General features: G+C 42.0%; 1 protein-coding gene across 1 annotated transcript in view; it reads left to right on the forward strand.

Moving 5' to 3' along the window:
* The window catches only part of ANXA3 (annexin A3), a 54,323-nt gene that overhangs the window by 22,584 nt on the left and 11,862 nt on the right, over positions 1-19,877 (forward strand). Inside the window, exons 5-11 of the mRNA XM_066385788.1 lie at positions 1,738-1,851; positions 4,299-4,389; positions 5,380-5,459; positions 11,067-11,123; positions 11,489-11,582; positions 13,285-13,380; positions 18,516-18,574. Coding sequence (XP_066241885.1) covers positions 1,738-1,851; positions 4,299-4,389; positions 5,380-5,459; positions 11,067-11,123; positions 11,489-11,582; positions 13,285-13,380; positions 18,516-18,574 — 591 coding nt within the window. The remainder of the gene's footprint in view (positions 1-1,737; positions 1,852-4,298; positions 4,390-5,379; positions 5,460-11,066; positions 11,124-11,488; positions 11,583-13,284; positions 13,381-18,515; positions 18,575-19,877) is intronic.

Consider the following 19,877-nt stretch of genomic DNA (forward strand, 5'->3'; position numbering starts at 1 on the left):
AAGGCAATAAAAGGATCTAACATAAAGTTTTAAAGGATTATTTTAGCTGTTGTGACTAATGAAGCATGGAGGGGAGGGACTGGTAACTGAGACCAGTCGGGCTACTGCGTCCGGGTGAGAACTGAGAGTGTCTAGTGGCCATGCACAGGCAGCTAGACAGCACTTCCGGAAAGGGTTCTCCAAGCCTGCAGACTCTGCTGAGACACCCTTCCCAGATACTTAACCTTCACACTTTATCAGATACTTAATGTATTATATTGAAATTTTATATTTGAATGTGTCCATTTTTCCCATGAATGTCCTAACAGTAAGGATTGTGTCCAACTGACCTTTAAATGCCTTGCACAGAGCAGGACCCCAAAAAACATTTGTCGCATTAAGTGAATTGCCAAGCTCCTAGGCAAGGCAACACTCATGAATAGGAAACACGAATGAGCCAAAGAATGATTCGTTGGCTTTTCAGGATTTGCAAAATATGGAGGAAGGATAGAGGTGAAGGGTAACAAGCGTTCCTCACAGTGGGACAGAATGAGAGCATGTGGAGTAGGGTTCAGTTGGCAAGTCTTAGGTTGAGTACAGATGGTGGTGGAATTTAGCATTTAAAGAGGAAACACCCTGTGGCAATTAAAGCAAGGCTAGTGACACTTGGCTCCATTTCATCTATTTGCATACAATTTACATGCAGAAGCCTGCCCCTGCCTCAGGCCCCAAGGATTGGTCTGTATCCTCATTGTCACAGTAGTCTGGGAGGCTGCCAGCATATTTCAGAGCTGAAAATAATCAAGAGCAAAAAAAATATTTGGTAACACTTCTCTGAATATTGGAAATAGAAACCATGTTACCTGCCTTCAAGCAGGGATGATGGACCTTACTTATATAATTGGCATTAAAGAACAGTAGCACTAAGTTACGTCTGCCCACATCCCCACATTTATTTTCCCCCTGCTGTTGTCACAGAAACTGCTCTTTTTTTTTTTTTTTTTTTTTTACAAGATAGAAACGGAAAATGAAAGGGAGAGGAAAGAGAAGCATCAATTTGTAGACGCTTGGCTTTAGTTGTTTACTGATTGCTTTGCATCTGTGCCTTGACCTGGGGGCTCAATCCAAGCCAGTGACCCCTTGCTCAAGCCAGTGACCTTGGGAATTATGTCAATAATCCCATCCTCAAGCTGGCAATCTGGAGTTTTAAACCAGAGAGCTCAGCATTCTGGGTCGATATTCTATCCACTGCACCACCACTGGTCAGGCCAGAAACTGCTTAGGATGGGACCTAGATCTCTACTCTTACCAGAGGCAAATGACCAACCACTGTCTTCCCTTCCCTCTTCTCTTTGAAGCTTTTTACCAATCACTGTAAAGCAAGACAGGAAGAGAACTCCTACCAATGAAGCTGGGAGTGAATTATAGGGCTCCTCCTCCTCTTCCTCTTTCTTCATCCCATCTAAGCATTGTGAATACCAAGGACCTGGGAAATGCATCTGAATATAGTTTCTATTTGTGGCACCCATGGAACCTTCTTCCACTGGCTTTTCTTCAGAAAACCTTCAATAAAATAGAAGAACATTTTGGAGACAATCATAAGATGTAGATTAAATATCCATAGAAATATTTTCACCATGTTTGTTTATTCCCTGTGAATGGGTATGTTTTTGTCTGAATTGTTACATTTGTTCATCCTTCACTAGGTGACTTAGAGAAGAGTATGTCACACTTACTTTTGTGGGTTTTTTATGTTAGGAACTGAAGGATGACTTGAAGGGCGATCTCTCTGGCCACTTTGAGCATCTCATGGTGGCCCTGGTGACTCCTCCGGCAGTGTTTGATGCGAAGCAGCTGAAGAAATCCATGAAGGTAGGAGCCCTACACAAACCACTTTTGCCCAGGATTTGACTATGTCATCAAAATTAGTGACTTCTTTCTAGTGCACACTTGAGATATGGGTGTAAATGTGACAGATTTAGATGTCACTTTGATTCTGTGCTCTCCAATTGGTAGACCAACCCTGACATGAGAAGCACTTGTGGAACCTTGAGCCCACATGATCCTGGGCTAAAAGGATATTGTCATATTTTTTGACCTGAAGAGTCAAAGTCTCTCATTTATTGTCATTGAAAATGAATGGCAACATCGTCAACCCCATTGTTTCGGCCAAAAACCTAGTATTATCTTTGATCCCTTGCTTTCTCTCATTCTTCAGAGCTCCCAAATCTATCTGCAGGCCTATGAGCTCTACTCCAAGTGAGAACACATCTCTCAAAATTCGTTGCTAATATTCTAGTTAAACCACAGTCATCTCGACTGAACCATACCAATGGCATCCTAATGAGTCCCTTTGCCTCCATTTTTGTACATCTCAAATTCATTCACACAGAATAGCCAAAATTATTTTTAGAGTCAATTATCTTATTCAGCTACATAAATCCCCAATGGATTTGAATACTTAAAATCCAAACTCCTTATTATGACTTTCATCATCCAGCACAGTCTGGGTCTTGTCTGTCTCTGAGATGTTTTAAAATTCTGTTTGTATCAGTTGGGGTTTCTAGGAAAGGCAGAACCAGTAGGCAGGAGATATATATTGAGATTTATTGCAAGGGGTTGGTTACACGATTATGGACCTGGCTGGAAAATCTGAAGGACAAGCTTGAATTCTTAGCACAGTTGGAGCTGCTGCTCACAGGTAGCATTTTTTCTTCTTCAGAGAAGCCTCAGATCTGCTCTCATGGCCTTTCAGTTGACTGAATTAGCCCCACATATAATATCTAAGATGATTTCCCTTACTTAAAGTAACTGTAATGGACTCTAGTTATATCTACAAAACGCCTTCATAGCAACACCTACTATTACTGACATCTAGTATTTGGTTAAATAACTGAGGACTCTAGCCTTGCCAAGTTGACACATAAAACTGACAGTCACACCCTGTCCTCCCCTCCACCCTCTCCCAACCATCCCAATTCAACAAAAATCCAGTTTCTGTTCAGCCATTACATCTTTATCCAAGCTAAAAAGAATAAGGGACAAAGAAGGGACATCCCTGATCCTTGAGTACTAATTGAAATTGTATGTGGAACTTCACATATATTCTACTGATCAGAATTTAGTTATATGGATAAACCCAGCTCTAAGGGAAGCTGAGACATAATATTTATTTTGGAAGCTATGTACTAAGTTAAAAATTAGGGGTTCTCTTACTAAGCAAGGAAAATGAAAGATATATTTGGTCCACACAGTTTTGCTATGAATCTAAAACTGCCCTAAGAAATAGTGTATTTAATTTTTAAAATTAATTAATAATTTTTAAAGGAGACATAGGTATGGGGGCAACTAGAAATCTGCCAGAGAGGAACAGAATTCAACCTCTTTTCATAGACTGCATTGGTCTTATTTGATCAAGTGCTAGTGTAAGTGGTTTCTCTAGGAATCAACAGTGGGATTCAGTGATCTCGGTATAGACCATTGGTAGTCAACCTGCTCCCTACCGCCCACTAGTGGGCGTTCCAGCTTTCATGGTGGGCAGTAGCAGAGCAACCAAAGTATAAATAAAAAGATAGATTTAACTATAGTAAGTTGTTTTATAAAGATTTATTCTGCCAAATTTAGCGAAAATCCGACATAAAGTACTTGGTAAGTAATTATTATTATATACTTTAGCTTGCTGTGACTCTGCTTTATAAATTTTATAAAGTAAAGTTACTTCCCTACTTTATAAATCACCAGTACTATGGAACCAGTGGGCGGTTAGAAAATTTTACTACTAACAGAGATACAAAAGTGGGTGGTAGGTATAAAAAGGTTGACTACCCCTGGTATAGACCAAGGCTCAGGAGTAACTAATCTCTAAGCCAAGTGGGCCCATTGTACATTATTGAGGCTTTGAAGTCTCCCTGTATGAAGAGGATGATACATGCTGACCAGCCTAAGACATTAGAGTAGGGATGAACTAACTCAGGAGAATTGCAGAGCCCTTCCTAAATATAATGGCACATTTGGATGCTCCCTTCTATCTTGACTGACATAAACTTTCCCCTTTCTACTATTTCTTCCTAGAATTATTCGATTGATTTTTACACTAAACTATGAAATTTGGGGGAAAATTGCAATGTCACTTAACTCCACATGATTCATATTATTTAATACTAAAATACAGAATATTAGAAGACTGCTTTTAGATCAATATGGGACCTTATGTTGATTTACTCAAAACTGTTCTCTTCATCCATATAAAACAAGGTATTAAGACTGAAATGCATGAAATGAAGTTTTTTAAGTGTTCAAAAAATAGAATCTCTTTTTAGGGCACCGGAACAAATGAAGATGCATTGATTGAAATCTTAACCACTAGAACAAGCAGGCAGATGAAGGAGATCTCTCAAGCCTACTACACAGGTAATCTTAGTCTCTGCTTACCTTTCCCACCATTCACACATATAGGAGCCAATGTTGCTCTTTCCAGAAACCCACCAATCTCCTCTTCACAAGGCCTTTGAGAAGGCAAGACATCAAAAGGAGGTTCCGTTCTAAAATGGGTTAAGGTCTGTGGATTTTCAGGTAAAAATCGAATACAACTGAGCTAGAAACTGCTACACAACAATGGCATCAATACTTTGCCTTTTGCTCTTAGTAATCACTGCTTAATTAAATCAACTAATTTCATCAATGCAAGTGACTCAGATCATTGTATATTACTATTGTACGTTAAAAACCACTTAGATTAGCCTCATGATTTTTGGTGTGGGAAATTAGATGAACCATTCAGAGAATATGTTGAGCATGTGGATTCAGTGTAATTAGCTAAAATCCAAATAATCTGCCAGCTATGTACAGATGAGAAAGCCCCTGCAATGCAGTGCTGACACTGACTGCCCAGGGTCTGCATGACTTCACAGCCAGAGAACAGGCCCCACAGGCTCCCCTGACGTCAGAAACCAGCCACAAGTCCAGCTGTTCCCAGGCCACATACACTTCTAACGAAATGGCTACAAATTCAGGGGTTCTTCCTATGCCCTCAGGTTCAATGGCTCACTAGAATGACTGAGAAAACTGAGGACAGAGCTGTACTCACAATTAGAGTTTAACTATAAATAATGTAAATCAGGACTGGTCAAATGAAGAGATACACAGAAGAGAAGCCTGGGAGGGTCCCAAACGCAAAGCCCCCATGTCCTCAGGAGGCTCCTCTGCATCCACCACAATACAGACGATAGGAAGGGTTACAAAAATGTTCCCATCTCAGAAGAACAACAGGAATTTTAAAAAAATGCAAGATTTATTTTATTAGGTACTCATTTATTGCCAACATTGACATTTAAGCTTTTCTCTGGTTTATTATATTTTTCAGTCTGTCAAGGCTTAATTTTATTCTTTTTTTGGTTTCAGTATATAAGAAGAGTCTTGGAGATGATATTAGCTCTGAAACATCTGGTGACTTCCGGAAAGCTCTGTTGACTTTGGCAGATGTAAGGTTTTTTTGTTTTGTTTTGTTTTGTTTTAATTCCTCAATGAGCTGTATTTTTAATAATAATTAGGGAGTTTAAAAATAACCAAACTGAGACAACGAGCTTGTGATTTTCCTTATGAAATGATTTTCTCGCTTTACATTTTCATTGCCCCTGAGCAGTGTGATGTTTAACCACCATCATAGAAATAGAACATAATCACGTAACAAAAAGTCTTTTTTTGCGGTCAGTAAATGGATAGAAGTGTTTAGATCAGGTTTCACAATACTTTAGAAATGTTCTGATAATTCATCTGACATCATTGTTCATTTCTATTATAAGTGTCTTCACTTTGAGAACATGTTTATTTTCTTGTGGACTTCAAAGAATATATATTTCTTTTGTCAGCATTTAAATGATACGAGAAATTATCTTCAGAGATGAGGATATCAGTCTCAGGATTTAAAAAAAAATGGCTTGCTGCAACTTCATCCTTATACCTTTGGAAGAATTGCTAAATCATTCGTCACCATGTAACTAAATGAGACCACACCTTGCTCTCAGTATTTAGGAGTCAAGGTCAAGGGTGAGCTATAATCACGGATGTGTGTTAGAGAGGAAATAATTTAAGTCCCGTTTCACTGGCCTTTTTCAGCTGATTGACAGCCCATAATGTGTGAAAAGGCCCCAACAGTGGTGTTTGCCTGAGCTCTGAAACAGCACCTGTCAAAGTGAGGCATGTGCCGCTAGGAAACAGGGTGTCCTCATTTTGGTCTCACTTGTTTTAGATGGTGAGAACCTTATGAATGTTGAACCTACAAACCCAGTTTATGAAGCATGGCTGCAAACATACACCCCAAGAGGTTTATATTCAAAAGTGCACATCTGGGCCCTGGCCGGTTGGCTCAGTGGTAGAGCATCGGCCTGGCATGTGGAAGTCCCGGGTTCGATTCCCAGCCAGGGCACACAGGAGAAGTGCCCATCTGCTTCTCCACCCCTCCCCCTCTCCTTCCTCTCTGTCTCTCTCTTCCCCTCCTGCAGCCGAGGCTCCATTGGAGCAAAAGATGGCCCGGGCACTGGGGATGGCTCCTTGGCCTCTGCCCCAGATGCTAGAGTGGCTCTGGTCGCGACAGAGTGATGCCCCGGATGGGCAGAGCATCGCCCCCTGGTGGGCGTGCCAGGTGGATCCCAGTCTGGCGCATGCGGGAGTCTGTCTGACTGCCTCCCCGTTTCCAGCTTCAGAAAAATACAAAAAAAAAGTGCACATCTGTGTTTGTGTGTACATGATGCACACGCTCCCACAGGAGGCAGTGGAGACTAGGGCTTCTGGGCAGGATTTTAGAATCAAACAGACCTAGAATCTTATGCTCCTCTGTTACCCGCTAGCTTCATGTTTCTGGACACATCACTTTAAGCCTTAAGCCCTCTCTGTTTCACATCTGTAAATTGAAAGTAATGATAGCATTAACCTCATAAGCTACTGCAAAGATAGATAGATAGATAGATATCAATACATGGTGGTGGTGGCTTATTATCAAATCAATGATAACCAGCATTTTTCTGACTGTTGCAGAGTGCACAATGAGAGAAAAGAAGGCAAACCAACAGTAGAGACTCAGCAGCGCTCAAAAGGAGCGAATAAAATAAATTATGCAAAAACCAGACAGGCACACAAGGATCTAATTTTGAAAAAAGGAAGAAATGCATCTTTAAAATATTATAGCCAAATGCTTCATTCACCTATAACAGGGATCAGGAACCTTTTTGGCTGAGAGAGCCATGAATGCCACATATTTTAAAATGTAATTCCGTGAGAGCCATACAATATGTTTAACACTAAATACAAGTAAATGTGTGCATTATATGTAAGACCAACACTTATAAAGTACAGTAAGTCTCTGAATTCTTTTTAATAACGTTGTTATGCTGTTGCTAATCAATGATGAATAAAGTACTTCTTACCATTAATGCGACTTCTGGTGCTGCATGGTTTTGCTGATGGCTTTGTAGTCTGGTTGATACGTGCTGAGGTTAAGCTTCATGCAGGCATTAAGACTTCCATCTGTTAACATGATCGTAGGTTGGTCTTAATGTTCTTTAGATGTGAGAAAGACAGCTCACATGCATATGTAGAGCCAAAAATTGTCAGTACAGCAATACTCACATGCTGCGGTGTGTGGTATGTGATGGGAAGCACGTTCCAAGTTTTGACAATCAGCTGGTCCGCGGGCTGAAATTTTTTTATTTCTCCCCACTTGTGTTTGCTCACCGACTCTGCTTGCTGTTGTGCAAGTCTTTCCAAATCTTCATTCAGTGACTTGAACTTATTCACCCACATGTCTGAGGCCTTCAGGTCAGCAGCTTGTAGCTCAAAATCTCTGACGGAGACACCGGGGATGTAACTCAGGTCGGCGCTGTCCACTGCACACTCGTGTGGATGGGTGATGAACTTAAAAAGACAAGTGTGCTCATGAAATTCTCCAAAGCGCACTTTGAATGACTGCAGGAGATTAGATGTGAGGCCCGCTAGCTGCTGGAGATCAAGACGTTGAGCAGGGTCACTTGCTGTGCATGCATCTTTAAACTCTCCCAGTTTTTCAAAGTGTAGTAAACGACCTGTTTCAGTGTCAGCGATGAAGAGTTCCAGCTTGTTTTTAAATGCAAACACTGCTTGTTGAAGGTTTAAGACTGTATTTCCAATGCTTTGCATTTTCACATTGAGCTGGTTCAGATGTTCAATCATGTCCACGAGATAGTAGAACTTCAGGAGCCACTCAGTGTTAGCTAACTCAGGATGCTCGACATTTTTCATTTCAAGAAAAGTCTGGATTTCGCTCGGACAAGCCGCAAAACAGCTGAGCACCTTCCCTCTTGACAACCAACGCACATTGCTGTGCAGAAGCAGACCAGGATAATTATTCCCAACTTCATCCAGCAGTGTTTTAAACTGGCAATCATTTAAAGCTCAGGCAACAATAAAGTTGACCACCTGAATGACCAGCGACATCACCTCACCTAGCTGCTCGCCACACATCTGAGCACAAAGTTCCCCCTGATGTAGGATGCAGCAAAAACTTAGGATGGGTCTCTTTTCATGTTCACAAAGAAGTGCTACGAATCCTCTGTTTTTCCCCACCATATACGGAGCACCATCAGTACACACCGAAATAAGTTTATCCATCGGTAGATTTTTTTCTTTAGCGAACTCAGTGAAAGACTTGAATAAATCCTCCCCTCTTGTCTCTTTCATAGGCAAAATAGCAAGACTTTCCTCACGTAGTGTGTCACCGACAGCATACCTTGCAATCACGCTGAACTGGGATAAATGGCTTACGTCTGTTGACTCATCCAAAGTGAGAGAAAGGAATGGTGCTGCATTTATGTCCTTCACTTGTGTTGCCTCAGTTTGATTTGCCATCATGATGGTACGATCGTGAACAGTTCTTGCCGACAGAGGCATGTCTTTTATTCATTTGATTATCTTGTCTTTATCCAAAAAGTCATCAAAAAGTTCATTGGCAACATCAAGCATGAATGCTTTGGCAACTCCCCATCTGTGAATGGCTTTCTGTTTCTCACAATTGCTAAAGCACCAGCAAAGCTAGCTGAATTCCAGTCACCTGTTGGGTCCAAACACGGAGTTGCTGCTGACTAGCTTGCACTCTGCACAGTAGCTCTTGACATGCTTTCTTCCTGCTGTCCCCCACTGGATATTTTGATGCAAATGTAGTATGGCGTATGTCAAAGTGCTGCTTTATATTTGACCGTTTCATTGATGCAATTTTATCATTGCATATTAGACACACTGCAAAACCTGCTCTCTCCACAAAGGCAAATTCCTTTGTCCATTCCTGCTGAAAAGTACGATACTCCTCATCTTTTCTTCTTTTAGCCATCTTCTTTGTCAAAAGGGTTTCTGCAACTAGCTAGCTGACTACTTGATTAAAAGGAGGGAAGTTTACTTACTGACCTCACAACGACTCATGTATGTTATGCATTATCCAATAAAAATTTGGTTTTGTCCCGGAGGACAGCTGTGATTGGCTCCAGCCACCCGCAACCATGAACATGAGTGGTAGGAAATGGATGAATTGTAATACACGAGAATGTTTTATATTTTTAATGTTATTATTTTTTTTATTAAAGATTTGTCTGCAAGCCAGATGCAGCCATCAAAAGAGACACATCTGGCTCACAAGGCATAGGTTCCCAACCCCTGACCTATAATTTTCAAATAATTCCAGCAATCCTCTTTTCCTTCTCTTCCATCTTTCTAGAATGTGTGGAAGTGCTTGCACATGAGCACATACTCTTAGCCACAGAGTCTTGAACAGTTGAGTTGGCAGGGACCTTTGAGACTTTTTCATTGTTGTTGTTAGACTATTTTTTAGAGGAGTTTTAGATTTACAGAGAAATTGATCAGAAAACACAGAGGGCTCCTGATGCCCCTCCTACCACCCCCTCACTGTTTCTCCTATTATTAACATATTGCATTGGAGTGGTACATTTGTTACAGTTGATGAATGACTACTGATACATTATTATTATTAACTAAAGTCCCTAGTGTACAGTAGGCTTCATTTTTTGTGTTATACAAGCTATGAGTTTTGATAAATGTCTAATGTGTCATTACAGTATCATAGAGAATAGTTTTCCTACCTTAAAAATACTTGTGCTCTTTGGTTTTGCCTTTTCTAGACTGTCATATATGTAATTGGAATTGTGCAGTGTGTAGTCTTTTCAAACTGGTGTATTCACTAGCAACATACTAAGTGTCTTTTCGTGGCTTGAGAGCTTATTTTCTTTTTATCGCGGAATACTATTCCATTATACAGGTATACCGTAGTATGTTTCACCATTGAAGGGCATCTTGGTTGCTTCCAAGTTTGGGTAATTATAAATAAAAACTTCTGTGAACATTCATTGTAAGTTTTTATGTAAATATAAGTTTTCAACTTCTTTGAGTAGATACCAAGGAGTGTGATTGCTGGATTATATGGTAATGGGTTGTCTAGTTGTGTTAAGAAACTGCCAATATGTGACTGTATCAGTTGTATTCCTACCAGCAGCAGTAAGTGAGAGTTTCTGTTGCTGCATATCCTTGCCAGCAATATGGCAGTGTTTGGATTTTAGCCATTTTAGTAAGTGGTATCTTACTGTTCTACTTCTCAATTCCCTAATGACAAATGACATTGAGCAACTTGTCATGTGCTTTCTGCCATGTGTATATCTGGTGTATGCTCACATTGTTTGCCCATTTTCCAGTGGGACTGTTTGTTATCTTATTGTTGAATGTTAAAAATTCTTTATATATTTTGGATACAAGTCCTGTACAGATATGTGTTTGTCAGCGATATTTTCTCCCAGTCTGTGGCTTGTCATTCCATTCCCTAAAGATGGTTGAGTTCTCAGAGTAGGAAACCGAGGCGCAGAAAATTGTGTGATTTGCTACAAATTTCATGGCTTGTTGGTGACAGAACCAGAACTAGAGCCCCAGGTGCTTGAGTCCTCTGTGTGACACGACCTCCACTGGAGAGAACCTCTAAGATGTCCTACTGGTTCGAATGCCCTGGCTTAGAATCTTCTGTCTTTAAAAGTGTTGCCCTTGTTCTTACCTTCCTTGTTTAGGGCAGAAGAGATGAAAGTCTAAAAGTTGATGAGCAGCTGGCCAAAAAGGATGCCCAGGTCAGTAATAGCGATGAAAACATCTCCTTTAACTATCACCCCCCCCCCCCATCTACCCTCTCATTTCTGAGAAGCAGACTGACAGCACCAGCTGGGGCTGTCGTCTCCTGTTCTGCATGAAGGAGACACCTGAAGGCTGGGATCACCCACCGGAGCTCGGTGCCTTCCCAAGGGGTGTTAGTGTTCCCTGGTTCCTGCCACCCAGCTCTCAGATTTTCAGTCCCCTAAATGTGAGACACTTGAATAACTTATCGCACTGATTCTAAAACAAAGGAAACCTCCCTCTCCTCTTCTTCCACTTCTTCAAAACAAGAAAGAGAATTGTGTCCACAATAACACTTAAGTCTTCCTCCCTTGTCCTACAGATTCTGTATCATGCTGGCGAGAACAGATGGGGCACAGACGAAGATAAATTCACCGAGATCCTGTGTCTAAGGAGCTTTCCTCAGCTAAAACTAAGTGAGGACTCACATTGCAATTCTTTTGGCTTTTTGTTGTTTTGCAAATGTTTTTGGGGGTTTAATATACTAAGTTCTGGAAAATGAAGTTAAAAGTTGCAAAGGCTACCGGCCAGGGCACACAGGAGAAGCGCCCATCTGCTTCTCCACCCCTCCCCCTCTCCTTCCTCTCTGTCTCTCTCTTCCCCTCCTGCAGCCGAGGCTCCATTGGAGCAAAGATGGCCCCGGCGCTGGGGATGGCTCCTTGGCCTCTGCCCCAGGCGCTAGAGTGGCTCTGGTTGCGGCAAAGCATCGCCCCCTGGTGGGCAGAGCATCGCCCCTGGTGGGCGTGCCGGGTGGATCCCGGTCGGGCGCATGCGGGAGTCTGTCTGACTGTCTCTCCCCGTTTCCAGCTTCAGAAAAATACAAAAAAAAAAAAAAAAGTTGCAAAGGCTGAAATGTTTCATTTTCATGAATCAGCAGTTCAGAAAACAAGAAGTCAGGGCAGAGCTGACACTGCTCTTGACCCCTTGAGGCTGAGTGGATCCCTAGTGAGCGACAGGTAACAGGTGAGGAATGGCAGGGAGAGGACAGGGGCAGCCCTCTGGCGTGAGAGCAGAGAGGAGTGTTCCGTGGGGTGGAAGAGCCCCACTGCAAGGCTTCCACCCACCCTCCCCTAGTTAGGCACCTTCCAGAAAAAGCAGGAATTGTGCTACCTGGGTGAATGCATTAGCATGGGTTAACATGCAGCTCTTTCTGCTACGGAGGTAAATGGGGGTGGGGCAGGAGCTCTCTTTGTCAGACCAACTATTATGTGGAACTGCTAAGCACCCACCCCCTCACTCCTGAGTCTCCCTGAACCATTCTGGAAGCCCAGAACTTTCCTATGAACATCTGGCTGTGACTTCCAGGTGCAGGTCTAGAGATCAAACCCAGTCCATGACTAAGCTTATGCTGAGTTCATGGGAAAATGAGAAAACGTAAAGCCATCACCAGGATTTTTTTTTTATTATTCTGAGGTTGCCCTCCCTTGAATATGGCCTGAACATTTCATTTATAAATTAGTGGTAATAATATATCATTTTTGCTTTATTAACAGCTTTATTTAAAAAATAAAATCAAACAATTCAAGATCTCTTGTCAAATTTTTTTTTCCCCAAAATTTACTTGGCTTGCAAAAGATGCCCACGTACTTGGTGACACATGCATAGGTGTTGCTGTGGGGAAAAATGATCAAGAAGTTCAGCCGCCCCTGGTGAATGTGAAGTGGGCGTGTCCCTGAGGGCGTGGTCTCCTCGGCAGTGAGAAATCTCATATCTCAGATTGCATTGGCAAACAAAGTATATATATTTGATTGATGAGCACACTGTTGTTTCCCAGGTGCCTATTATAATTTGAAAATAGCCACCTTACTAGATATAGTATATATTTAGTATTGTATTTAACCTTTTAGGCTCTTTTAAATGCTAACAGCCTAGGAAGAGGGAGAGATTCCTCTCATCTCTGCAGAAAAGGACCTAGGAAGTTTAGGTTTTATTGTAGATGATTTTTTTTTAAAGATAAGAAAAACAGAAATTTCTGTGTTCAAATTTGATGATTGAAAGAAGGAGTGTTTGAGCTCACGGCTCAACAACTTGATTTGGAGCCTATCAAATCCAAAGTGGAATATATTCACGTGTGCTCAACTGGGATGCTTTAACTGTTTTTGTGGTACTGCCTTTTAGCATTTGAAGAGTACAGAAATATTAGCCAGAAGGACATTGAGGACAGCATAAAAGGAGAATTATCGGGGCATTTTGAAGACTTGCTGCTGGCCATAGGTAAGCCAAGTTACTCTGCGCTTGATTTACTCAGTGTCGGGGTCGGCCCTGACTGACCCCCCTTCCTGCTCCCACAGCCCCCAGTACAGCCCACAGCACACACCGTATGCTCAACAAATATTGTTAAAGGGATGTGTAAAAAAGGTTTTGTTTTTTTTACATTTTATTTTGCTTTTAACTTTGTATTTGGCTTGTCACCACGTTTGGATTATAAACTCCTTGAAAGAGAAAAGTACCGCATTTCTACTGGCATTTTTACTGAGTCTTGTTGCAAGCTAAGATCTCAGCCAGTTTGGTAATTCACCATTTGGGGTTATTTTTGGAAGAGGTCACTGGCAAGGTGAGCTCAGGTCAGAACTACAGGTCTCCTCCCCCTTGGCTGTGCTAGCAGGGAGTATGTCAAAAAGAAAGTCGCAGACTGAATCGGTTCCTGGAGAGAGACGTGGGTAAACAAGCAGCCGGAAACACCCGCTGCATAAACTGGTCTGTCTTGTCAGGGAGGCCTCAGCAGTCTGTCCTTGTAGGCACCTGAAGAACACCTTGCAAGGACGGTGTGATCGGAAGAATGAGAGTATTCAGACAAGACGCATTGACTCTTCCTTCTAGCCAGAGCCGGGCAACAAAATCTGTTATGTGCTGGTTGGTGCACACAGGATTGTTAGGAATCCTAACCCGCTAGGATAGGGTGGTTGCCGGGCTTCCTACAGACTTCTTCTCCATTAATCTACTCCGGGGACACTCTTGTCATTTCATCAGTGAAGAATCATTTCCATCCTCCATCATGATAATTAATAACTCTCCTGGTGAGATACAACTAGCCGATGTCTAAAGGTAACCCCCTCTGGAGCGAGCCTCTGGCTCATCTTCACAGTTAAGTTCATCTCTGGAAGCGAACTCCCAATTCGGGTTCCTTAAATTGTATTTTTATATAAATACTCATCTGGCACTCACCACGTGCTCAGCACTGCGCTAAACTCTTTCCGAATACCGACGTATTTAAGCTTCATAGGAATCCCATGGATTAGGGACTGTTATTATCCCCCTGGTAGGGACGGTAAATCTGAGGCACGGAGAGTTCAATTCCTTGCCCAGGTGGCCCAGCGAGTACGTGGCAGAGCTGAGATTCTAACCCAGGCGGTCAGGCTCTGCAGTCTGTGGGGATAACCAACCGCTTGGTGTGTGCAGTTCAGACAGTCTGAAGCCGCATGTATCACACAGTCTGTGCCGAAGTATTTTCAAGTAAGTTACAGAAATATACCAGGGAGCAAGCACTCACTGGGGTCCAGGCCCCATTCTCAGGGCTTCTTCCACAGATGTTATTTCACTTTACTTCTGATCCTCCCTTCAGCGCCAAGATTTGGCTCTCTATCCACATGCTGCTCGAAAGACAGAGGGGGTGGGGGGAGGGGAGGGAAAGAGGGAGGGAGGGAGGGAGGGAGGGAGGGAGGGAAAGGGAAAACACCGCTGACTTGAAATTGTTAAAAGATAGGCCAAGGAAGCAAAAATAAGTTTTTCAATTAAAAAAGTGGAATAGAGATCGGTATCCACAATTAGTTCTGAGAATGTTCCAGTGGCAGTGGTATATATAGCCAGTTTATTGTTCTTATTTCACATTATTACTCTTTATGCAGTGGTGGGACTCAAATCATTTCATAACTGTTTCTCTGCTTTAAAGACCATTTTAAGTATAAAATAATGATCTACCAAAAGGTAGCTTATTATTTCATGCATTTAATACTTAAATAAGAACAATAGAAGAGGTACACAAAACTAGATTATGTAATAAGAAAGAATTTTAAAATGTTAATGAAAAAATATTAAATAGTACCTGACAAAAAACAATAAAACTGTTATTAAGGTATTTCTATATTGCTTTTTTTTTTTTTTTTTTTTTTTTTTTTTACAGAGAGAGAGTCAGACAGGCAGGAACGGAGAGAGATGAGAAGCATCAATCATTAGTTTTTCGTTGTGACACCTTAGTTGTTCATTGATTGCTTTCTCATATGTGCCTTGACTGCGGGCCTTCAGCAGACCAAGTGACCCCTTGCTTGAGCCAGCGACCTTGGGTCCAAGCTGGTGAGCTTTGCTCAAACCAGATGAGCCTGAGCTCAAGCTGGCAACCTCGGGGTCTCGAACCTGGGTCCTCCGCATCCCAGTTCGACGCTCTATCCACTGCGCCACCGCCTGGCCAGGCCTCCATATTGCTTCTTGACTGGTGTTTTCACTTGCAATTTTTTTCACCTGTGGACAGAATGAACATTACCACAAGTGCTTAGAATACGCTGTTGCGCAGATGAACATTAAAAAAGAGTAAGAAATGTAAATTTGTGATTTCCCCATTGGACGGCTGCCCAGGCGCCCACCTTAGAGAGAACCCTGATTACAAGTGCCATTTTAACAACCAGGTCACCAAACTCAACAAAAAATTACGTATCAGTTCTGCCGAGCTGGTGCAAATGGACTGAATCCCACCACTGTCTTTGTGTCAGTTTTACTGCCTTTTCCTTTGCCTGCTATTGAAAAACTTGACCGAGATGTACAAACTCTTACTCATTGAGCTAAAAAGCATTCTTGGAAATATACATTGAATGATACACTAAATATAGACTATAATATACGTTATTTTATCAAGTAATAGGAAGAAAGACCTCATAATTTGACTAATGTGAAGTTCAAGACATGTCACACTCATTTTCTATTTGTTTACCATTGGAACACATCTCAATTTTTCTCCTCTTTACTGACATACCATAAAATTCACCATTCAAAGCGTGAGATTCAGTGCTTTTTCGTATATTTACAAAGTTGTGCAACCATCACCTCAGCCTAAATTTAGGATATTTTTCTCATCCCCCAAAGAAACCTGGTACCCACTAACAATCACCCCCAGATCCTATTAACCACTAACTTACTGTGTTGATAGATCTTCCTAGTCTAAATATTTCTATAAGGAGTCTAATACAGTACATCAACACATAGGTTTTAATATGAAAACCCTTCTGAGCTATATCACCTTAGAAATGCGTAATAGGGCATTTCTAGTAGTCAAGTCTGGACTTAGATAAGGAGAAGCTCCATTCAGAAAGACTTGTGATAGGGAGAACGTTTTCACCTCAGAAATGTGTAAGAGTCTCAGAATCAAACAGAAATGGCCTTTCTTCTAAGGGGAAGTAGGATAGCAGGGGCTCGTGCTCAGTCAGGGTTCACAGGAAATGTGTTCTGCTCCTTCAACTGATTCTCAGGGTAAGTGGACAAGAGGGCATGCTTTGTATTTTAGCACGTGCTTGGGCCAGGGGTGGTGGGCGGGGGAGGCAAGCCAGAGTTCAGGGACGGGGAGGGAGGAGACAGGACTGACTGGAGTTTGGTCAAGACAACACAGAGGGTAAAAAACGGGCAACTGTGGACTCTTGTTCATTGCAATTAATTTTGATGGACTACCTGCATTTCAGAGATTTCCCTGAGTTTCCCTACTTCTGATGCTGGGTGCCAATGCAAGCTTCCTACCGCTATAGATAACGGCACTTCCCAAAAAGTTAGGGCCTGAAGAACAAGCTGGTGGTTAAGAACATAAAGCAGAGGACAAACTAAAGGATTATGAAAAAAGAAAAAAAAGACTCAATAAGGATTTAGTTTAGGGGGAGGGAGGAAGACGATTGAAAAGCTTAATCGGATAAAAGTAGGCATGATAACTTTTGATCAAAGTATTAAGGATTGCTTAATAGGAATTTGAGGAAAAAAATAGGTAAAACTGACTTAAATGATTGGTTTATTCTTAGACAACAACTTCACATCTAACTGTGTTTTCAGGTTCGCCCCACATTCCATGTTTAAGTTTCTTGTTCATTTCCTCTTCTATTTCCCTTAAGTCAATTACACAAACTAAAACCTTTAGCTTTCCTTAAGAGAACTTGTAAGGCTCTATGAGAAAGCTACTTATTCTTGTTCTGATCTCCAAAATCCATTATAAAATTTATCCACTTTTGGCAGGGTCCTATCTGCAGATTAGATTTAAGATTATAAAAGTAATTGTGTTGCAGTAAATAGACTTACTCTCTACAGACTTTTCTGTTTCTGATGATTTTTACTTTTTAAAAAAATACAACTTGCACATCTTTTTTTTTTTATATAAAATGAAGCTTATTTATATATATATTTTTTTTTTTTTACAGAGACAGAGAGAGAGTCAGAGAGAAGGATAGAGAGGGACAGACAGACAGGAACAGAGAGAGATAAGAAGCATCAATCATCAGTTTTTCGTTGCGACACCTTGGTTGTTCATTGATTGCTTTCTCATATGTGCCTTGACCGTGGGCCTTCAGCAGACCGAGTAACCCCTTGCTCAAGCCAGTGACCTTGGGTCCAAGCTGGTGAGCGTTTAGCTCAAGCCAGGTGAGCCTGAGCTCAAGCTGGCGACCTCGGGGTCTTGAACCTGGGTCCTCCGCATCCCAGTCCAACGCTCTATCCACTGTGCCACCACCTGGTCAGGCACTTGCTCATCTTTTTACCAATTTCTTTTTTTCTTATTGTTGTTTTATTTCTGCTTTATTTGTTATTTCAAAGTGAAGAATTATAAGATTGCAGTATTGTTTGGTAACTCAATTTAGAGGAGCTGGTTCTAATATAATTACTCTAACCAGCTTATAAATTCTCATGCAGCCACTTAAGAGAAAAATCTTTCCATTTTTGGTTTTCAGTTGAACTTCAGTGCCCCCTTTCACTTAATGGGTGATTTGTAGCACCATCTATGCGGTCTTTAGACCCAGAATCTTCGTCAGTAGTTAAAGATGTTAGGAATGGAGCAATGGTACGCCCTGGGGAGGGATCAGAGTAAGGGCGGGTGTTGGTGTGCCTGGGATCTGGGAGACGAGTCAGCTGCTGTGGGAGTTTCTCTGGCAGGTCATTTTCTTTTCCCCGTGGCTGAAGATAATTACTGTGCTAACGTTCCGTACAAATATGATGCTACAAGGGTTTGAAATGTAGGTTAAGTATTTATTCTTTCATTCTAAATAAAAGCCAGGGGTGGAGAGGGGGTAGGTAGAGTGGATATGGTTACCCCCAAAATTGTTTTTTCAAACATTTTATTATTAATTCAGTTTCTATTAAGTGACTGTGAACTTACTTTACTTTTTAAACAGTTCATTGTGTAAGGAACATGCCTGCCTTTTTAGCTGAAAGACTGCATCAGGCTTTGAAGGTTAGTGTGGAAATTTCATACATGTTCTTAGCTTCCCTCGAGGAGAATGTGAAAGTATTGCTATTATTGATGAAATGTCATAGTCTGTGTCCACTTTGATGAGTTCTCTTTTGTAGCTAATTTGTCTACTAATGTGTCTCATAGATTGATAATGAGTGGCCTAAGCATTATAGAGGTAAGTGCAGTGAGATGCTGATGAAATTATTTCCTCCCCGTTGACAGTAAGTGTAGGTAGTAGAACTTGTAGAACTCCAAGCCTCAAATTAATCCATTAAGTCTAGTGGCCTCTCAAGTTGCCTCACTTAAAGTAAACCACCCTGAGGCCCTGGCCGGTTAGCTCTGTAGTACAGCATCGGCCCGGTGTGTGGATGTCCCGGGTTCAATTCTGGGTCAGGGCACACAGGAGAAGTGCCCATCTGCTTCTTTACCCCTCCCCCTCTCACCTCTCTCTCTTTCTGTCTCTCTCTCTCTCCCTTCCCCTCCTGCAGCCAAAACTCCACTGGAGCAAGTTGGCCTGGGCACTGAGGACGGCTCCATAGCCTCACCTCAGGTGCTAAAAATGGCTTTGGTTGCAACAAAGCAACAGCCCCAGATGAGCAGAGCATCACCCCCTAGTGGGCTTTCCAGGTGGATCCCAGTTGGGGTGCATGTGGGAATCTGTCTCTCTGCCTCCCCATTTCTCACTTAAGAAAAATACAAAAAAAAAAAAAAAGAAAAAGTAAACCAACCTGAGTTAGATGCTTTCTTGCCTGCTGCTGCTGCTAGATAGTGGACTCCATAAATAGAGGGTTTTCTTTTTTCTTCTATATCTTCAGACCCTAGCTAGCACTGAACCTGGCACATAGAAGATGTGTACTGGACATTTCCTATGAAGGTCCACATGCACCTTCTAAGTATGTCCAGAGTGAACACATCATTTCCCTAGCTTCACCTCACCTCCACCCAGGCCTGCTCCCCATGCCGTGGTCAGTCCTCGCTTCACCTCACCTCCACCCAGGCCTGCTCCCCATGCTGTGGTCAGTCCTCGCTTCACCTCACCTCCACCCAGGCCTGCTCCCCATGCTGTGGTCAGTCCTGGCAACGACAGCCCTTGCAGCTCTGCCCTTGCCCAATCTCTGAAGGTATACCCTTCCTCTCCATCCTTGTTCTCTCTTCCTCAGCCACTTCAGCCTTTCTGTTCCTTGACTACGCCAAGTCTCTTCCCACATCAGCATCTTTGCATGTGTTGTCCTCTCTGCTGAAATCTCAAACGTCACCTCCTGAGAAAGGTCTTCCCTGCCCACCTGACCTGCATAGGTCAGTT

Source organism: Saccopteryx leptura, chromosome 5 (genome assembly GCF_036850995.1).
Source record: "Saccopteryx leptura isolate mSacLep1 chromosome 5, mSacLep1_pri_phased_curated, whole genome shotgun sequence".
In the NCBI taxonomy this organism is placed as follows: Eukaryota; Metazoa; Chordata; class Mammalia; order Chiroptera; family Emballonuridae; genus Saccopteryx; species Saccopteryx leptura.